At 33.1% G+C, this 23382-nt stretch overlaps 1 protein-coding gene across 7 annotated transcripts in view; it reads left to right on the top strand.

Moving 5' to 3' along the window:
• The window catches only part of LOC126971921 (uncharacterized), a 57170-nt gene that overhangs the window by 17987 nt on the left and 15801 nt on the right, over nt 1-23382 (top strand). For 4 of the 7 annotated variants that reach the window (XM_050818421.1, XM_050818423.1, XM_050818425.1 and 1 more), the window contains exons 2-9: nt 10099-10213; nt 11097-11182; nt 12563-12821; nt 14677-14958; nt 15215-15347; nt 15620-15762; nt 16582-16786; nt 21301-21413. In XM_050818421.1, coding sequence (XP_050674378.1) covers nt 10147-10213; nt 11097-11182; nt 12563-12821; nt 14677-14958; nt 15215-15347; nt 15620-15762; nt 16582-16786; nt 21301-21413 — 1288 coding nt within the window. In that variant the 5' untranslated portion in view covers nt 10099-10146. Of the gene's footprint in view, nt 1-10098; nt 10214-11096; nt 11183-12562; nt 12822-14676; nt 14959-15214; nt 15348-15619; nt 15763-16432; nt 16787-21300; nt 21414-23382 lie in introns of those variants that run through there. The other 3 variants (XM_050818422.1, XM_050818427.1, XM_050818426.1) reach the window with 2 other exon arrangements.

The raw sequence follows: 23382 nt of genomic DNA on the forward strand, positions 1-23382 counted from the left end.
CAGTCGGTTCGATTCCCAGACGACACAAGTAATTTATAGAAAATCTTTGAATGAAGAAGTACTAACTTTTAAAAATAACGTAAAGTATTCTTTCAGTAAAAGGCTATTTTATATATATTATTTTATTATTTTATATTTTATTTTATTATCTTCGATATTTAAGGTACTTTCCCTTCATGTCCCATAACTTTGGGACACCCTGTATATGTGAAAGGTTGGTAAGCAGAGGGATAGTTAAGGTTATTAGTAAAAGAGGAAAGGATTCAAAATTCATTCTTTTTCCATGCAGGTATCGATACTTTTAAAGAAGTTACCAACTCATTTTAGTATCAAAAAATGATAAAAATCTTATTAAACCTTATTGTGAATCTGATTTGAGTAGGTATCGATAGTTTGAACTAAGAGAACATCCATATAAATAATGACAAGGACTGTCATGTCAAAAAAATCTAGATGTCAATTGCGCAAAACGTTCCGTTAGTACAAGATTAGTTATTTTTTAATAAATTATGTTAATTTCTTTCTTTTGACTCCCATATCTTAGCGCTTCAATAATTTTTTATATAAGCTTATGTTTATAATTAATATAAAATTGTACTTGTACGATGCTTCCTTAATTTAATTATGTGGGTCCATTCCCGCCATCCTCCTTTGCTCGGACGAAGCGCCAAGCGAACCTATTGATTTGAAGCCAAGTACCTACATAGGTGAATTTTTAGAGCTTAATAGTGATTTCACGGCATAGATAACTGTACACGAATTTGAGCTCAGCGTCATTATGGTATTACTGTGGCGAGGACATCGGTCGGCTCACAAAGCCCCGGAAGCCGACTTCCGCTTTCGATTGCCATATTTTTTGGAAACGCCAAAATTTTTCATAGTCCAAGCCTTCGGAGTTAGGCTTTGTTATGCAGATTTAGTTACGATTCGGTCATTTTATTTAATTAACATCGGTTTCGTCGTATCGTATGCCCGTATGTTGGAGTGTTCTAGTGTCTGTAGTTTGAACAACGGATCGTGCGTTCATTTCTAGCTTTGGTTAGGTCATAGAAGAACGTACAAGTAACAGAAATACTAAAACTGCTATTTTATTGCGGGATGATTGTCTGCCTATATACACATATTATATCTAAATAATAAATAAATTAAAAATTTGTTAATTTTATAGTGATTTCCCTCACTTCCGGGATAAATTATACAAAATAACAACCTGAGAGTTGTACAAGATATACCAAATCTTACGACCCATGCGTACTCGAACGGTTGGCTCAGTTGAAAAGAGCTCGGGCGCAATTAATGCTTCACCGCAAAAAAAACTAACGGTATGGTAGACTGTATCCGATGCAAAAAGACTCCCACTGGTATTTGATATTGTAATTCAGCCTGGTGAAAACTCAGCAAAGCAACGAACAATTTAACATTTTCCGACTAATTACGACTGAGGACTGGAAGAAAACAAACATTCAAAAGCAATATTATTCATAATCAAACATTTAAATACTAAGATATGTCACTTTTACCCGTTTGACTAAAAAAATATATAAAAGCTAAAACAACAAATGCCCAGGTGTTATGAAAAACCATTTAGGTAGAGACGTTTGTAAATTAAAATATTTTTTAAAATTATATCTTTGTTGCAAGAACATATAAGTATTATATTAATATTAATAAGATTACAAACTTAAGGATGGTATTGGTTTGAATTTAGACAGCAAGAGTTTAATTTAAAAAAGAAACTCCCTGCGCATTCAGATGGGTATCTACACCTTCCTTAAAGGCCGGCAACGCTCTTGTGATTGATCTGGTGTTGCAAGAGAATGTGGGCGGCCGGCGGTGATCACTTAACACCAGGTGCCCCACACGCTCGTTTGTTCTCCTATTCCATAAAAAAAAAACAGATCGGGCATATCCCCATAATGACGTCAGGACGAGGCAAACACTTGAAATAGCACCGAACAAAAGTAGGTACAGTTTGTATACTGACCACTGACGTCACACGTAGGCTGAAATTACAGGGTATTTATAGATACACATATGCACACATTCATGTCTCTAGCTAGTATGTAAGAGCTTTAACATAGCATTATAAAGGAGCTTGTAAATTAAAATCGCAGTCATTGATCGGACGCATGAGATAGGTAATATGTATCAATTTGTTATAATGTCACTATTTCCTCCCAAAGTACAAGCATAGGTGTATTGTGTATTATTAAGCTCACGTAAATATTTGTGATTCAAATTTGCTAACATTGATGGGGATGTTTACAATTCGTTATGATGTTAGACAACTATGTCAAAATCATATTATTCAACAGAGAAGAAGAATGTATTCATTCAAACAAAATAAATCTTATAACAATCTTAGCTGACCCGACAGACGTTGTTCTGTACATAATACATAAAATACTGTTTTTTTTATGAATTTGTCAATAATATTTCTTAACATCAAGAATTATTTCGCAAAATATGCTCCCTGTTGATATAATGATATTGTTTCACAGCAGAACTGTAAAACCGAGCGTCAATAAATTTTCTCATAGAAAATATGTCCATACAAAACAAATATTGGAGGTAAGTATAATTATAAGTCCCAAATCGAAATAAAAACTATCCTATGTCTCTCAAAAACTAACTCTAAGTTGGACTAAACTGCACTCCATGAAGTAATCCCTATTAATATCCGTTCATTAGTTTGCGAGTTCACTAGAAAAAAAACATAAAGAAACTGGATTTATATATATTAAGACAAGCTGACCCGACAGGCGTTGTTCTGTACATAATAAATAAAATACTTTTTTTTATGAATTTGACAATAATATTTCATTTAATCAAGAATTATTTCGTAAAACATGCTCCGTGTTATAAAGAAATTGTTCCACGGCAGAACTGTCAAGCCGTGCGTCAATAAATTTTCTCATAGAAAATATGTCCATACAAAACAAATATTGGAAATAAAAAAATTATGGGTCCAAATCGAAATAAAAACTATCCTATATCTCAAGTTGGACTAAACTGCACTTCATGAAGTAATCCTCATTAAAATTCGTTTGTTAGTTTAGGGGTTCACTGGGAACAAACATCAGGACACTGGATTTATATATATAAAGATTTAGATCCACACACATCAGCACCTTTTCCCGTACCCTAGATATCATGGTCATTCCATCAGGACGCTTGGCATCGCGGCCGGTAATACCATTATGCTCTAAAACAGCTGGTATATTAAGAGCAGCAAATGGCTTGCGGATGACTTCATTAATGCTGGCATGACGAATGATATGGCCTGCTGATTTTAGGCAGGATAGCCCGTGACGCCCAAGAGCCACTTCCTGAACGCCACATCGGTATTGATGTGGTTCATTCAGTTTTACACCTAGCCGGAGTGATACGCATTTTGACAATGTCAAGTAAAACAGAGAAAATATTGTAAGAATGGGAAATCTTCCTTTTTTGTGGAATAACTTGCCGGTTGCATTATTCCCAAACCAACACGACTAGAAGTTCATTAAAAGTTAGAGCATACTCTCACTTCAAATGAAGCGGAAGAATCAATGAGCGGCTGTCTTCACTTTTCATCAATAGCCCTAATAATAGGATTGAAGCGGATGTTAAAAAGTTAAATTTCGTATTCTTGTAACACAAATTGAGGATTCAGTTACGATTGTGATGAAGTTACGTTCCGATGTAGGGAAATCACACGATGCGATGATAATGCGTATTCTCGTAACAAGATCGTTGGATCATGTTGGGAAATACGTACTCTGACGTTTTGACGAATTTTGATGTTTGGTTGAGTTAACTGCTTAAAACATTATCTAACAGAGCACAGATAACCCTATAAATAGTAATAGAAATATTAGATTTGGTAAAACAATATTGGTAACTTCTTGCTAGCGACCTTGTTGTTCAAATGTCGTTGATGCGCGGCTCCAAACCAGTTATGGTTCAGTTAACGTTCTAGGGTAATGATATTAGAATATCAATCTAGAGCAAAACCTGGAAAGGATCGAAACTTAACTTCATCGATTTTGAAATTACGAGAATAGCACCGCAATTCAGCCAATTGCCGTTTACTGCTATCAAAAAAATTATCCACGCCAAAGTGCCGTAACATCATCACGCCAACATTTAGCTGATCGACAACCGGGATTTCGTACTTTCGACCTTGACCACTGCAATTAGTTTTTAGAATCTATAAATGTGCGGCCATTTTTCATAAAACATTTTATATAAGTGGTCTATAAAGCCAAGTGGTTGACTGCACATGTTGTTATTAACTTTCTATAACATAACAACATTAATCGTTTAATTATTTCATGGGTCTGTTCACAATAACGGTATCAGCTATCATTTACAAAGTTGAGACCATTTGATATTATGTCCTGTGAATATGTAACTGTAAAATAATTAATTTTAATAAAGGGTAACGCACACTACCCACTGTCATGGAGCATTGCGGGACATCTCGAATAGTTATTTATTAATGGAACATTTCAATACAATTGCGGATAATATGTCATTTCTTCGTAAGTGCCTGTTCGTTGGCCCAAGCTGAAGGCGTGAAACGACAACCACGAGTGGAAATACATTTGCGAAAAAATAAGATACGGAAAAAAATAATTATATGGCAATAATTTATCTATATTCAAAATAATTTTAATTGCATCCTACTATTTATTTACATTAAATAAACACGTTAAAAATATTATAACTTTGACATTCACATCTCACAAGTGTCCTTTTCTTAAACCTAAGTAACTCTAATAAATTCAAGTTTGACTTGTAGTCAAGTGAGAATTGTAATTTGACGTTAATTTATATTACCCAAATTAAATAGTTATTGAAATTGATTTTTTTTTCAGCACTTTTTGGGTGAACAAAAATGATGGAACTCACGTCATCGCCACCGAACTCTTCGATGATCGTTATTAGTATAAATCATACAAATCTCTCTAAATATAATACGGTCCTTACACATCTTACAAGCGATTCAACAATAAACCAAACCAAATAATTCGAAAATAAATGCATTCTTATTCAGTGTTTTTAAGAAAGAGGAGGACAAACGAGCGGAGGGGTCACTTGATGGTATGTGATCACCACAGCCCATTCTCTAATATATATTTTGTATAAATGTACGAATGAATTCGAAAACCGAAAATACTTTCGTAAGTGGTACCACCGACGCTTCTATATATAGGTAATATACTAGCTGATGCCCGCGAATTCGTCCGCGTAGATAAAGGCTTCTTAAAAATAATAAGCGAATTTGGAATTGATTTTTATCTCATGTCCTATTCCAGTTCTGGTTCCCGTATTCACTCCCGTTCCCAACATATTATATGAATCTCATTTCGATCAAGATTGCAATGGAAAACTATTGGTATAGTTTGCTCATCGATGTGGATTTCATTTTTTCACAAATCCCGCGGGAACCATGGATTTTACCGGGCAAAAGCCTATGTCCTTTCCCAAGCTCTAATCTATCGATGTACCAAATTTCATCAAGATCGGTTCAGTAGCTCCGGCGTAAAAGCGTAACAAACAAACTTACATTCACAATTATAATAATAGTAGGGATGTTTTAAATTCCTTTTATGGAAATGTTAAAATTGTGTGTTTACAGTTTCATAAGTTTATCAATAGAGAAAACACCCATGTTGAACTTTACGCTTTGTTATTAGCGATTTTCTTAACAGCAATGTTTTATGCAACAAAGATAGAATTTAGTTTAGTAATTCGTAATGATTTGTACAAAAACTATACAAGGAAAAAATTTCAGTTAGCTGTGAAATTAAATTACGTATTTTTGTAAATTCGCTCTCTTTTACCCTGTAGGAGGGCAATAGGGCTTTTATAACGCTACATAACGAACTCTCGATTTTTAACAACTAACTGATCCTCGTGACGTAGTCTCTAATATATATTATTATTACTCTTTCTATTATTCATGCAAAATGATAATTAAATCTATTCAGTAGTTTTTGAGTTTTGCAAAGACGTAAATTCTATTAACTACTTTTTTTTTATATTCCTTATTGTTTGTAGAACACATAGCAAGTTTTTTTTGTTCATTGTTTTTTATTCCCTAGTGTTTTTTCCAATTGTACAGCTTTTTATATTGTTAATCATAATATGCCTAGAATTAACATACATATGAATTTACATATTGAATGTACAATTATGTTATATACTTTTTTAAGGCGTACTATTTTTAGTTTTTTTTTAAACGATAACCTATATCAAAGTCAAATAAACTTTCTTCAAATAGTAAGACCTTCTGAATCGTCACTATACATATTTCTAATAAATTACTAAATTTACCATATGTTCGTAAAAAGTTGAGCTCGTGAGAAGAACACATAACTCAACAGCCACTCTTTTCAGCCGGCTGAAATATACATAACAATTTAGTTTGTAAGGTGCTGCATTCAATATATGAGTCGTGTTTAAACAATATAAATTATTTCATGAAAAGTATCAAGGAATTAAATGTATAAATATAAATTGAACTCATTGTGTGTGTAAGGATGCTTCCTGAACACGATGATCGTGATTACTGTCACAATGAGTAATTGCATCCAATAAATACAATGATTCATTAACCTATGAAGACTCAACAGTGTAATATCATTGCATATTAACCGTAATAGTGAATAGGTAAAGCTTGGTAGCCCCAGTCCCCACATTAAACCATGGTTCGTTGCACCGCGTGAATGTGATGAGACAATTTAGAACAAGGCTACACAAAATAAACTCAATACTATGTTCTATGTATCCAATACATAGTAATGTAACGCGTAATGACAACTATGACATATTTGCAACACGGCCTGAAGGCTGCACAAATTGACGGTAGTTTGATATATAGATATACAGGGTGTCCCGTAATCAGTGGACCAACGGGATACCCGTGATAGGGGTGGTCATCATCTCTCGAAAACACCAAATTTTACTGTTCTAGGGCCAGTAGTTCAAAAGATATGATTTTTTAAGCATTATTTTGAAAATTCTACCCTTATCAACACAAAAGTTGAAAAAAAATATTTTTTATTTTTATTTTGCCCTGTTTCTTAACTTAAGGTGGCTGAGGAAACATGTGTCTTCACAATTAAATCCATTTTTGTGAATAAATATTGCCAAATTAAAAATTAAAAACCAAAACATGCGCAAATATCAAATAACTAAATTTGCAACGTGATGTTTGAAGCAAGCTAGTGCAAAAAAAATGTATGACAGCCTTGCGGACCATTATTTAAAAAACATCTGCAGTTCATACTGATTCCAAAAAGGTATAATTAATCATTATTGTGAAACAATAAAAGACAATAATTATTTTAAATCAACATTAGATAGCAATTTCTTGGCGGAATTTACAATAAAACAAAAGTAAATAGTTAGAATTTTTTTATTTATTTCTTATAATAAATGTTCGAAATGTCTTCCTCTTACTCTAAGGCATAGCCGGCATCTTCTTATAAAATTTCTTTTTAAACTTTTTAACGCCCTTTCATTATTTTTGACTTTTTCACTCACCACATTCAGTTTTTGTCTTAGCTGTCTTTCGTTATCGTTAACGGTTTCATATACGGATTCTTTAAAATATCCCCATAAAAAATAATCCAATGGATTAAGATCAGGTGATCGAGCTGGCCATGGGATTGTACCTCCTCGTCCAATCCACCTACTTGGGTAAGACTCGTTTAAATATTCCCTCACTTGTCTGCAATAATGAGCGGGTGCGCCATCATGCTGTAACCACATCCTCTCACATACCTCCTGTGGTACATTTGCTAATAAATTACTTAAGTCATTTCTTAAAAATTGCAAGTACCGAGCACCATTAAGCCTCGGTGGGAGCTCAAATGGACCAATAAGTTTACCATCTAAGATTCCAGCCCACAAATTGACTCCAAACTGGTGCTGGAATCTATCTTCTCGTACAATACGTGGATTCACAACAGCCCATTCATGTAAATTATGAATGTTAAACACTCCAACTCTTTTAAAACACGATTCATCGCTCCATAATATTGAATTGAAAAATAGTGGATCTTGTCGGCATCGGCGAAGCATCTCTGCACAAAAATCTATCCTCCGTTGATAATCAGCAGGTAATAGTGCCTGCACTCGTTGAATATGATAAGGGTATAAACTGTTTCTTTTTAAAATGCGATGTACTGTTGTTTTTGCTATACCAGTACGTCTTGAAATACGACGAACACTCGTAGAAGGTTCTTCTGTCACTTCGGCCAGTATTTGAAGTTCATCGACTCTTCTAGGTCTTCCCACGTTGTTTGCAGCTCCGGGAATTCTGCCTTCTAAATACGCGTTATTTACACGGAGAAAAATTCGATGATCCGGATAGCGGTCGCGATTAGGATAGCGCTCACGATACGTACGGGCTGCTTGCCGAGCGTTTGCATTACACAGACCGTAAATAAAATACATCTCAGCATATTCACGAGGAGTATAGGTATTAGGCATTTTATAAAATCCGGGCAAACAGTATCCAAATCACAAAGACAAACAAGGTCCAATTCAAGCGTCAGTCACCAAAAAAAAGAGTCGTAATGGTAGCGAAGTAAAAAACACGTGTGCAGCTACGAGCTATGAGCAAGTCTCTGATGAAACTAAGAATAATTTGAAAAATTAGGGTGTGGGGATCATAGGCGTCGGCCAATAGGACCCCGTAAACGAAAAAGGTACCTGAGCGAGAAAGAGATAGCATATTGTGTTATCTCTCTCTCGATAACAAAATAATTCTCAGAATAGATAGCGCTTAAATGTTTCTCGCAATTGGAGTCTAAAATTGGTTATTAAGTTATTTTTTTTGTAAAATGTAATATTGTTATACCTTTTTGGAATCAGTATGAACTGCAGATGTTTTTTAAATAATGGTCCGCAAGGCTGTCATACATTTTTTTTGCACTAGCTTGCTTCAAACATCACGTTCCAAATTTAGTTATTTGATATTTGCGCATGTTTTGGTTTTTAATTTTCAATTTGGCAATATTTATTCACAAAAATGGATTTAATTGTGAAGACACATGTTTCCTCAGCCACCTTAAGTTAAGAAACAGGGCAAAATAAAAATAAAAAATATTTTTTTTCAACTTTTGTGTTGATAAGGGTAGAATTTTCAAAATAATGCTTAAAAAATCATATCTTTTGAACTACTGGCCCTAGAACAGAAAAATTTGGTGTTTTCGATAGATGATGACCACCCCTATCACGGGTATCCCGTTGGTCCACTGATTACGGGACACCCTGTATATCTCAGTAATGTATAATAATATTTTAGCAACCTGCACTGTCATATGTGAAAAATATCACATACAGAATAAGCAAGATTCTAAAATGAGCTTTAATAAAATACTAAAAAGATCGTACGTATCTCCATATTTACATACGCAAGATGTTATACATCTTTGACGTATTAAAAAAATCCTTAAAAAAGTACTCCTCGTGCTATTTTACGTCTATTGAAAGAACAATATTGTAATAAAAAAGGTATTCAATATAAGAAATGAAAATATAATAAAAGCGGAAAACTTATTTAAATAACGTTTATTTACGCATCACTAAATAACTATTGTACAATCATTTATTTTACAAACAAATACATGTTGAAAATTATTTAACTCTCGCCTGGTTCTGGTTCAGTACATATTATGTGTTACAAGAGGCTTGGTAGCTGAAGTTAGAAATTAGGTTGAAATTAGAAAGATTAAAGAAGAAAATAGATTTCTTCCAAGAATAGTACGTTGAGCCATTAAAGTTAAAAAAATACAAATAGAGCAGACTGGTTAAATTTTTCTTACACCAATAATTTCTAAATTAAATCCCAAAATGATTCTCCTGTTCTATGTCTTTATTAATATCCTAGGTATAAAGCCAAAAACTACTTCTAGATTACAATACTATATATAGATATATACAATACTATAATACAATTGTTTTGATTTTATCATATTTTAATAAAATAATTAGAGTAAATGTTGAAGTCCCGACCAGATAATATATTCATGGAACAAATATTCAGTTTTTCAAAATTTGAATATGTCTTTAATTTAATTATGATATTTTTGTTTTCAGGACCATATGATTGGACGGTGACGTCACGGGCGCTATATCATTGGGAAGATGAAGCCTCGGGGACTAAGCGTCATGCACGCCTTCTCTGCTCTTACCATGCTCACGATGGCAAACGGTATGTCCCATTGAATCGTCATTTCAGCCAGAAGACGTCCACTGCAGTACAAGGGCCTCCACCAAAGAATTCCACGACCACGTCCTGCGCTGCCCTCATCAAATCTATTCCGGCGATCTTGTTCAGATCATTGGTTCATCTTGTGGAAGGCCCACAAACACTGCGTCTTCGGTACGTGGTCGGCATTCGAGGACTTAACTGTCACATCTGTCCGTCGAGCTATATCCCCTGCCCAGTGCCACTTCCGTTTCAGTTCTTCTTCTTCTTCTTCGTCGGATTACTCTTGACAGAGCAGTCGTGGTCACCTCGAACGACGAACGATTCTACGCCAGTTATCTCTGGCACATGTGTTGAGGGGAGTATTGGTTAGGGCTTTGATCTAGTCTGTCCAGCGCATAGGGGAGCGTCCTCTTGACCTACTGCCGTTGACTCTTCCCTGAACAACAAGTCTCTCTATGGCATGCTCTCCACTTCGCGTGATTTGACCGAAGTATCTGAGGATACGGGCTCTGACTATAGATGAAAGCCTTTCTTTCACCTTGAGCTCTCCAAGTATCGAGACGTTTGTGCAGCGTTGTGTCCAAGATACTCGTAGCATTCGGTTTCACAATCATCTATAATTTCCCCATAAGTCCCATTAGATATATTTAGATAAATACTTTTTACTACCTATTGATCAATAAACAGATTTTTCATATGGAGCTAATTCCAAGTTATAGTTACCTTAATTGAATTGACATCATAACAGATTCAGTTGCAAATATTTCAAGTTAAATAAAACCATAATCAAATAGTTCTTCTTATTGCAAATTAAGATTTCAATTGTGAACTGATTGTACTACTTAATTTTTTTCATTTCACTAATAATATTCTCTTATCGCAGCTCAAACGACGTGCAACCAGGGAATGGGCCGCGTTATGTACGAGAGACTCCCGAACCAACAGTTACATGGATTTGATGACGATGTGGTATGTCCTACTCATTATTTGTAATTAGAATCATAGATAAAGACGTAAAGCTTAACCCCACTAAAACAGATTTAATAAAGCAACTTTGAAAAACCAAGGCTATGGAGCTGTAAACATCTACGACAACTATTGAAGGCTTTTATGATCATAATTTGAAAATGAAAACCCTTTCAATCCTCTAAATTGATTCTTGTGAAATCGTGTCGCTAATAACCATCTTTTTTTATTGTTCAAAATATACAACAAACAGACTATAAAACAATTTAAGCTATCTTCATGACACTTAAGTTTTTATGTGAGAAATAGCGAATTATAAACTTAAAATATCTTAATATTTAATAATTATTATTCTAAAAATAACCAAATTAAGTTGAAAAAAATAACATGACTGAATTAAATATAAACGCGGAGACAAAGCAAAATAAAAATAAAGAAATACAATAGAAATAATAAAAAAATTAGACAATGAGACACCCAGGCTATGCTCATTATTGCATTTCCTAAAGTGTGTGAAGGAAACGAATGTCTCTTACATCGCCCTAAAAACGATGATTTAATATTACTGGTATCTCTAATAGAATGTGAATCTAAAGCAAGTTATTTAAGATTTTGGGGAAAATGCTATAGTTCCATTTTCTTTTGCCATATATGTTATTGGTTTTCGGCAATTCAAATCTCTGATAGTTAGCTAATTTACTCAAATTGACGTTACGCACTTTACGTACTTTTAATCCTTCATGTTTGGATATTCTTCCTTAAGGATTGCTAATCTTATTTTACCCTGTGATGGCAGTATTTTACAATATTTAAATAATTCGTCATAATTATTTTTGTATTTTAAATAAATGTTTTTGGGTACAATTGTTTTATACCGTATTGTTTTATATAGAACTGCCTAAACCGTAGTCAATTATCGAATGTGCCAGTACCAAGTAAAGTAATCTAAGCAGCTTACAGAAGTAAGGAAGTTTGTATTTAAGAATATACAATTCACTTAATCTATATATATGGATTACATGAGGTTCCCATTTAAAGCCATAATCGATTTTGAAGCCGATATACATATCTATACGATCTGAGTATATCATCGGTGATATTGTTACCAAATTCATAAAATACAATGCACAAAAAAAAATTTCATAAAACTTGATAAAGCTCTTTGGAAGAAGATCATCGCAAATCAAAAGAATTTCACTCTACGATTTGCCTCCATCTCAAACTAACTTCTCTAAGAACTTTTATACCCGCCCAGCCAAATTTAAGACCAAAGTTCTTTTGATATATCTAGATAAATATGTCATAGACATCATAAAAGACGATCTGTAAAAGAGAGTAGTGGTAATTACCACTGTTTAATGATCGTTTACCATCTTGCTTCAGATTCGTGAAACTGCACCCCCTTTTCGAGTCTTGGAGAAGTGTCAAGACTTATGCCTCCGCGACAGATCTGGTAATGGTCTGGTCAGAACTTGCAACTCCATCGACTTCCAGCCTGGCGCTAGAATAGCTGCGTTTAGTCCTGAACCTGAGTACGAGGAGTCCACATGCTACTTGACCCGGGAACAAGCGGCACCAGAAGGAATTGGAACGCTCATGATAGTGCCGAATAGTGTTCATTTCAATGAAATTTGTCTTACTTGTAAGTAATTATGTAATATTTAGACGTATTTATTAATAAGGTTATTAAGGAGGCCTGTCTACCAGATGAGTGTGCAGAGATTACACACCTCTATTTCCACGATACAGAGATACACTAATAATAGTCTTTGCAATAATTTCAGTTAAAGTGTGCAAGACAATAACAAAATTAGACTTCTTACTTTAGGTCTGAACAGAAAAATAGTTTAATAGTACTGAGGAAATATAATATGTGAAAACCTATTCATTTTTAATATTAAATTAAATTTTGTTATGTAAACAATAATCAGATGAAGGTACCTGGGGAACCGGCTAAAGCTTTTATTATTCTTAAAACGATTAGTAACTTTCTGGAAAAAAATCATTGTAATTCAGTTGCAGAAACATTTTGAATCCAATAACTTACTTCACCTAAAGTTTCTTCATTTGCATTTTTAGTAGCGTCGTACGACACTTATGATGTTTTTTGTGGCTTGAATATGACTTATCGTAGGCTTTTGATGGCGCCTAGCATCAGACATTACTCAGCACACTATTCCATTACGGAATCCGTGGTATTGCTTTGAATTGTATTAAATCACCTCTGTGAAATTATTCAAGGAGTTGATATATTTATTTTTATTTTTAAGTGTAATTCATAGCAATCAAAACAACGATCGGTTTGACAAAAAAAATGATTGGTATACAAGCCAGATCATATTATTTATAAATATTTAAAATATGATTTTTTTTCAATATAAAACACATTGCATGATAATCCCAATTAAATTTCTTAAAGTCATAAGAAACTACATAAATGCAAATTTAAAAGGAAGTTCTTTCTATACGTTACAATATACACTGCTGTTTATGACAGTTATTGTACTTTAATAAGAAGAATCTAAAGTTAATCTAATCAAGGAGATTCATTCTTAATTAACCACAAAACAAATGAGCATATTGTTTTGTCGATGATGTAACATGGTAACACGTAACAACATGCTTCGTGTAGGTGGCACCAAAACTCCACATTGAACAAAACATGCGCCAATCGCCAAACTAAAACAAAATCTTCCGTTATCTTCATGCAGATATAATATTGACACATATTTCAGTATCGTTGGTTATTGACCTGTTTTTATTATGAATTATGATTTTGTGTCGATGGACGATAACTTCAGATTGTAAATTGAGAATTTGAAACTATTGATAGCTTAAACATGTTTGGAGAACAGCCAAGTCTTTAATCCATTTCCATTGAGCTTGTTCCGAAATATTTTATGCAATGTACTTACTCAATAGCTATTAGCGTAATCCATCTGTTATTAACTATGATAGTTAAATAAACCGTTTTAGTCGTACATTTTTAATGGGTTTTGTCACGATTAGAAAAGGGGAAAAGAAAAAAACGTTTGCTTTGCATATCGTATACCTTTGGTATATCAAAAAGTAAATCTCCTTTTCGTTAAAACGAGCGAGTGCTCTCGAAGTTCATTACGTGGCAATCTAGCCACATTTATTTTATTTATTAGGAAAACCACAAGCTTTAAAAACTTAAATGATACATAAGATAATTACAGAGGGCCAATTATACACTAAAAAATGGTACTGACAACGTGAGCAAGTGAAATATACACTTCGAAAATAATAATTTATATGATCAATAAAGTTAAAGTTAACGTCACAACTTAAGACTACGTAGGGTTACTAGTAAAGAATTTGTTGGCTAAAGACCGTCTTACATTTTTATGAGAACGCAGAACTAAGTAGACTAAGTTACTCCATTTTACTTGAGCCAGTTTGACTTAATTCATTTTATAAGATAAAAGAAAAATAATAACAGAGCAGCCCTTAATTTTAATTGTTCTCCTTTTCAGCAAATCGCCCAGAACGAGAATGTCCATCTAGAAGATATGTCTTCGAACGTCATTCCCGAAAACGTTTGAAGTTACCACCGTCAGATTTGAAAGACATAATGGTAGCTAATCGTACGGAGTGCGAAGACAAGTGCTTGGGGGAGTTCAGCTTTGTATGCAGATCAGCAACATACGACTCTGCATTGAGGACCTGTTCGTTGAGTAGATTTACTAGAAGAACGCATCCAGAATTATTGGAAGACGACCACAATGCTGATTATTTAGAAAATACTTGTTTGAATGGTAAGACATTAGAAATGTTCCTTTTTAAAATATCAAGATGAATACACCAAATATTATTATATAATAAGGCATTTTTTGTAGAATATTGTGATATATTTTGCAAGATTTTCTTAGACTTTGTAATTAGCACTGATTTTATTGGATATTTAGCGATTATAAATATTTTTTAAAGAATGTATAAATCTAGTCGACAAAGAATTTATTGCTGAAGATAAAAATCTTGAAGACTTACTTACTTAAAATAATATTACTGCAGCGGAAAGAAGATGCGACGGGTTGGCTGTGTTTATTAAAGAAGAAAATAAACGGCTTGGAGGACCATTTGAAGCAGATGTCTTTTCCAACATGACTCTAGAAGAATGCCAGTCTATGTGTGTTCGTGCTGAAAAGTAAGCTGCATTTTCTTATTATCTATACATGAATACATGAAGCGACAATTTTGGTAAAATAGCTTTAGAAAGCGTGCGGGGAACAGAGTTATAAACATTCGGATTCAAAGTGTTTTCGAATATGACATCAGCTCTAGTTTTGTTAGACGATATGACTGACGAGTCGATGCAATTTTTTTAATCTGATTGGTTTGTTTACGTTTTCTTGTTGGTGTTACGTGTTGTTGTTGATATATTTAGAGGTATTGCGAGCTTAACATTATGAAATGCAGGTATTTCTGTCGATCCATCGAGCATGATGAAATGACACGCCAGTGCGTCTTGTCTGAAGAGGACTCTGTTTCGCAGAAGGATGACATTACAGTGAGTGCCTCTCCCACGCACCACTTCTACGATCTTGTCTGTCTTGATAATCGTGAGTATTAATGCTTTGTATTTTTCTATTCTGTGGATCGAAAATACGAAATTCTTATTATATATCTGTACCCAACATCGGTACCTATTTCGGACACCCATAGGTAGTAGAACAGAAAAATATGTTGTGAAATGCCGAAAACGAGTGGTACTTGGTAGACCGATTATCGTTCGTAGTTTTTATACTATGGCACCTCGCTTATTATAGGAACTTCGACGAGAATAGTCATTTGAAATTATTTAAACTGAATTTGTCATTCTGTTCCATACAAAATCTTTGTATAGCCGCAGTTTTATGTCAAAATAATTGATTTTATCACACTTTCACTTGGAATCTAAAAGTTATAACAATGTACGTAACTACAACGAGGTAATTCTGTGCTTATGGGTGCAGTTTTGGGTAGAGACGTAATATTTTACTAAATATTAGAAGAAAATCCCTCTATGTTTTGTATTGTAAAACTATATTCCAAACGAATGAAATGGAAATCCAAAGAACAAAAATTCATTATCTTAATGTATAATTTCTTAATCATATTATTTTTTCGCATAGCGCTCATTTATTTTCTAAAACAGCATTTGTTACATAAAATTAGCTATCTCCCAGTATATCTGTCATAATTCCAAACGTTTTGAAGAATTGCTGAGTCAAACAGAAATTTTAAAAACAGAATTTCTTGCATACAACATAATTTTGCAAACAGCTTTTATTTTGTCTGTTTTTATATATAAAAATAATTTAGAAAGCAATGTGATTGACCAAGCCATAATTTTACTCTTAAGTTTAAACCACAATAAGGGTTTCTCTCACAATGATTAGTTTCTCATCGGGTGACAGCTAGAGGGACTGAGTATCCGGACAATAGCGCCACGTCGCACCTCTTCTCGCCCGGACGTCGGCCAGACACCGCCTTCCAGAGGTACAGGAACAGCAGGATAACCGGGGAGTTCCACTCCGAGATAACTGGACGTTCCCTCAGCGAATGTCTGGACGAGTGCCTGAGGCAGACTAGTTTTCAATGCAGGTAACAATTGTTTTTTAATTCTTTGATATATTTTTGATGTGAGAATTCTATTGGCGCACGTTTTCAAATTTAAAGCAAATTCGAATGAACAATTTCAGACTGCTTGAATTTAATCGGCTTAAATGTTACTGAAAAAGAGAAAAATCTTGAAAATTATCCGTTTAAATCTATCAAATTTTTATCGAACCAATTTTGTGGAATGTCTGTTCAGAAAGTTCAGATTGCAACCGATTTAGCTGTTGACCAACTAAAATCGCTCCGTGTTAAAACGTTGTAATACACTATTGTCGCCGAGCGGCAGAACTATAGGTACTCGATTCTAGCTGCTCGCTAACTTGTTTCAAGTTTCTTGTTCTATTCAGTACTCGTTGATGTTGTTCCTACGTGATTCCTACTATGCTCACATTTTAGGCAAAAAACGAAAGCCTTTCACACAATAAAAAAAGAAAACTAATAACTTTTGGGGGTTCTCCATACATAAAAAATGTTTTTTCACTTCTCATGCTCTGAAATTGCTTATTTGTGCACGATATAAGCTGCACAAAATCGATTTTTGTGCACAAGTGCATTAACGTATCTACTCATTAATGTATCTATATTAAGGCAAAGAAAATGAGCCATACAGCCAAACAAAATAAAAAGTTCAGAGATAGAATTTGTTATTTTGTAATATTTTCTTTAATTTGTTTGCCTCATGAGTTCTTTTAGACATAAAAGATATTAAAATTAAAATGAAAATACGGCAGGTTATTTCATTAAGTAAATATATTACAGAATTAATTTAATAGTAGGCTGTATACTTCTGGAGCCCAAGCCTAATATCATTGTCGTAAGATTAAAAAAAAAGCGGCGGGAAACAGGTCCTGTTTTTTCGTGCGTTTATTAATTTCTTCAAATTTGCTAGAATTTTTAAAAATGTCCATGTTATACTACTGTTTTATTTTTTCGCAATCTAAATGAAAAGCAGAGTTTATAACTCGTCCACAAATACATTTTATCCTCGACATTACCATCAGTATCTGCTAAAAGTCTCGGATAAAAATGGTTCGTTTTATGCACTCGTAAAATCTATTATTTATCAAACCCATACGTGTGGGGCATCTATTGATAGGACTTCAAAAGTGATATTGAGGTTTCCAATACCATTATTTTCTAAACTGAATAGTTTGCGCGAGAGACACTTCCAAAGTGGTACAATGGGTGTCCCCCCCTGTAACTTTTAAAATAAAAGAATGATAAAACTAAAAATATATATGATGTACATTACCATGCTAACTTACACCAAAAATTGGTTTGAACGAGATCTACTTAGTATTTTTTTAAAGGTATAATCGTTTATTTTAGTTGCTGCTACGTAGTCCTTCATGGGCGAGTCCGGCTCGCACTTAGCCGCTTTTAATATTGTCATTCAACATAAATCATTGTGAACGAATTAAGATCGTCTTCGCAAAATATTTATTCACTAGAAGACAAATATTGATAACATTGATATCATTATGTGTTATGAACATTATTATCTAAATGTTACTGAGTCTATTATTTGTCATTACTACTCTGGACTGGAGCTGTCATCAAAATAAGCCAGTTACTTGTAAAGTTTACACTCGTTTTTTTAATTTCATTTCCATCCTATGCATTTAAATTTTAACGCGCAATCCGGCGAAATACTGGACGCCATGTTGTTAGAGTCATGACGTCAGCTGGACATAAATGCGCTGATATGTCACAGCTGTAACGTAAGTGTCAAAAGCATGGAGGTTAACTGTTTATCCTGATAGACTTAGTAGTCTATCTTAAAAGTTATAGTTAACTACCATAACTTCTGAATAGATTTAATTCAAATTTTGTCAACAAAATAATTTCACGGTAGATGCAGGCATATTATTTTTGCTTATTTATAGCATGTACGCGGGCAACGTCGCGGGAATTATTTGTTAATAAGCATGTAGGTAAGATATTGGTTATGTAAGATATGTAATGAATATTATCGAAGTTATATAGAGTTCAATGAACGATTTATTAAGAAACACAATACCGTAGTTCAATACTGAACCCGTCATTTGGTAATTAATACGACTGGCTGATTTTGATATCGTGTTTTATTTGTAACTAGCTGATGCCCGCGACTTCGTTCGCGTACGCACGCTTGTGCTTATAAAAATCGTTGTTTCTTAAAACTTTAATAAGTATAAAATAAAGAAGATATTGCACTATTTAAGGGCTAAGTATCTAAAGCAGAAAACTTAAAAGACTTAATTGAAATCTATCAAATAGTTTTTCCGTTATGCGTGCACAAACAAATTAAATCTCTATCATTTTACTTATATAGAATAGGTATATAGGAATAAAATAATCCAATGGTTTATTTATTTATTTATTCGAAAGACCAACAGTATAAATATTACAAATTAGTCTTAAAAATTTGTGTACATATAATAGCCAATTACAGGTCTCTCTATATAAACAAAAAATCAACTAATGAGTTTTCAACTTAAATTACTTTAACTTATAAACAAAAAAATCAACTTATGTATTTCAACTTAATTTACTTTAACATAATAATTTGTAAAGTTTAAACTTTATTTCAAATTTCTTTATACATACCAAAAGGTTACATGATCTAATTGGTTGGGACCTTCTTTTAGGTGACAAAACCTGTGTCAGAAGATCCCGCTCTTCCATATCTATAATCACTAAGTAGGTACCTACTTAACACTAATAAGGTGTGAGTAAGTGTGTATGTGAATGTGTAATATGTTGTGTAATAAGTTTTATAAATAAATAAAGAATAAAGTTCTTAAGAATTTATTATGTTTTATTGTTAGAAATATAAATAGTAAATGTAGTGATAAATTAATACATACTATAGAGTAGGCAGATATAATCTTTTTTTTTGTTACTTTATATTATAAGAACAATATTATGCGTATGAATGTTAAAGAATCTTTATTGAAGATCTATTAGATTACAAGAAGGGTGATATCTAAAAAAATACGGGTTGCGCTCCGGGAGTGCCGAATTAGAATTTGTGTGGTTAAATACGATATTCATTCGTGCACAAAAATGACATATTTATTTTTATATTGAATGAAAAATTTTGCACTTCAGAACTATTATAATTATTTTAGATTAGAAAGTTTATCTCTCAACTTTCATCCATAGATCCATTATAAAGTACTTTTGATACTGTTTTGAAACAGAATAAATAAAAAAATGGTGTATCCTGAAACCCAACAGAAGTTAAAACTTTATCATGGCGAGGTCTTTTGTACTAACATTTAAATATATAACCACTGTATACTAAGGCTCGGATGCACCAACTAACTTTAGCAATAACAGAATGAGTTGTACCATGTGACAATTATTAGATAGATGACGTCATAACTTTAACGACCAATCATCGCCGGTTAAATCAATTGTTAATGTTAAATAGCTTAAAAACGACCTGTTAAAAGTTTCAAATAAATATTCGACTATCGTAAGCAATACGATGGTGCAACACATTCCGCATTCTATGTTAAAGTTAGCGTTACTTTTAACGTTCAATTTGACTTAAACCTTAACATTAGCAGCTAATATAATACAACCTTTGTTTATAATTAACTAAGTAACTACGTGACAGTTCAATAACATTATATATCCGTAAAATAAAGTGCTCAGCGTAAAATGTTCACAGTTATTGTAAATCTCATCCATGCTCGAAGAATTTTTTATCATTAAAAAGTGTCGGACAGGATTCTTAAAAAGCCGCAATTCTGAGCTGCGCAAACTCCGCTACAAACATTAAAAAATAAAAAAGAATCGGTAAAGAATAAATCGTGTAATGGCGGGCATTTCAACCATCGTGTAATTCTTTAAACATAACTAACGACGCTGACAAACTGAACGAAGGAGAAAGAGGGTATGAGGCGACACATTTGAAAGAAAAACGAAACCTTTCGTAGAAATTTGTTAGCTGTTAGTCTATGTATGTGGTAAAGTCCTAACATCACAAGAAAACGTTCACTAACAAATTGAAACGAATCTGTCGATCATAGGTACTTCTTTCAAAAAAGTTCAAACAGTATACAGAAAATTGAAATGGCGCTGGATAGGACATATGTGGAGAGAAAAGAAAGAAAAATGGACCAAAATTATAACCGAATGGTACCCTAGAGAAAGCACACGAAGCAGAGGAAGACAGACAAAGAGATGGGAAGATGATTTTAAGAAAGCAGCGGGCCGAGAATGGTTACGTATAGCAAAAGATAGAAACTTATAAAGCCTTACAGGAGGCCTTTGTCGAAAGTCAAGCTGTTGCAAGGGATGAACAACCGAATGCCAACGATAGCACCTAGTTAGTTTAAGGATATTTTGTTACCTCTATTAAACTTTAATATGTTTTGTCAATTAAGTTAAAAATAACAGCAATAAGGCTTTTTTATTTTATTTTATATTCATTGATTTCCTAACTATCATAAGAAGACATGAATTCTGTATACAGCAAAACTAACAGAAACAATTCAATTTATAAGGTCTGCAGTCTACAGCGACCGTGCAAGAACCTGTCGTCTCAGCAGGTACAATCAGAAGGATGGAATGAGACTGCTTTACGACCCCGATTTCGATTACTACGAAAATCTAATGCGTAAGTACCTCAGCTCGAACGAAACTCGAACATTAAGTTTTAAACAACTGCATATCCTGCGTACATATCTGTAGTAAACAAAGTATTTTCTTTCAAAGCGAGTTACACATTTACATAAAACACTTTTTAAAGGATTAAAACGCGTAAAATTGTAACTATAATTACATAATTAATTATAAATACGGTTTACTCACGTTTTTGTCGGTGTCGGTACCGACTAGTTTCGGATCATTAGGAGTTCTAGTTGGTACCGACACCAACAAAAACTTGAGTAAAGCCCTATTAATAAATAATTTAACAATGATTCACGAAAGTTTTAATAATTTATAATTATATATAATTATAATAATTATATTATGTTTTAATATTATAGTATATTTTAATATTTAGTATATTATTATGTTTTTTGCGTTACATTGTTATTGAATAGTTTTTTTTCCTTACAAAGTTTTAATCCTTTAAAAAGTGTTTTATTTAAATGTAGTAGAAAAATTTTAGAAACTGGTCCATAGCTCTAGAAATATACCGCAAAATATACAATCAATTAGGAATTCGCGGGCAGTAGTAGACCGGAAAGTATGCCGCAAGTGCACGTCAAGTTTGCGCTTATTTTCAACTTGGGCTCACACCCTTGCAGGCAAAGTGTTTGTTGGTCAATTTCAGAAACAACCTTTTAATATCTTATAAGTTCTGTGTTTCTTCATGATGTTTTCCTTCACTATAATAGCATAGAATAAACGTGTACATATGAATTGGGAACATCGAAAATCCGCCCCTCTTTATAAACTCAATTAATTACGAGTATGTATTATGAATAGTCGCTTGCCCTGACTAAGTAAGGCTGAATTTGATGATTTTTTTATAAAAAGAAAAATGCAACGCCTTGGTGTGTTTTTAATAACAAATTTTACAAATCAATTTGGCTACCATGCTTATCTATTAGTAGCATACTCCCTCATTATACATCATGCTATTTAACAAATCCTACCTTTTAATAATGCTGCCATAGATAAATATTATATTTACCCCCTTATTAATAATAGTCTGCTATCTTAAAGCATTGCTAATTCGCACTCTGTCTTCTTCTATTGACCTAAGTCAGAATGAGAAAAAACACTCCTTAGCGGCTGTTTAAAGTTAGCGGACCATTATGAATAATAGGGTTAATGCATAGCGTATATATAAAGTCATTATTATAATATTTCTATAGCGTGCTGTGTATTATACATTCTTTATAATATACTTATAGTAAACGTAGAATTGCTTTAATGACCACAAGTGGACGACATAACAATTGGCTATCATGTGACAATGATCCTTAACTTGTCTAGGAATAGATTCAGTCAATTGTAGCTCGTTTCGTTAAAACATCTATTCTTATACCTAGAATGATATTTGATAGTGTATTGTAATACAAAGTCGCACTTTACTATTGTCGATGAAGTTCTCATTCTAGTAATAAACATAGACCTTTTTTTATAAACCCTATGTCTATAAAAAATATGAGAATGGTGTTCTTCTAATAAAATCAAGAGAATATATTTATAATTATGCTGTATCAAAATATGTTGTTTTCGACATCTTTTAAAATGTCATATAAATCAACAAAAAATTCTATTCAAAGTACAACGTTAAAATCAATCTCAACAAGTTGAGTATTACGAGGTATGAGGTTTAAAAGAACGCGTGTTTGTGTTATATTTTTATAGAACGTGTTCGCCTTTTGGAAATGAATGTGGACAGCCTCCCTGTCTTTAAAAAATATGACTAGATGTTATAATATATTAATTACGGCTTTAGAAACAAGTCCTTTAAACCTTTCATTTTGATTTAACTATTTTTATTATTTCTTCATTCTTCAAGTTTTTGTTATTTATTTGTCAGATAAAAATGCATATTATTACAAAATACTGAATACTTGAATAGCTATGACCATATTTCTATCACAACGGATTCCCCAGATAAAAGC

Source organism: Leptidea sinapis, chromosome 25 (genome assembly GCF_905404315.1).
Source record: "Leptidea sinapis chromosome 25, ilLepSina1.1, whole genome shotgun sequence".
In the NCBI taxonomy this organism is placed as follows: Eukaryota; Metazoa; Arthropoda; class Insecta; order Lepidoptera; family Pieridae; genus Leptidea; species Leptidea sinapis.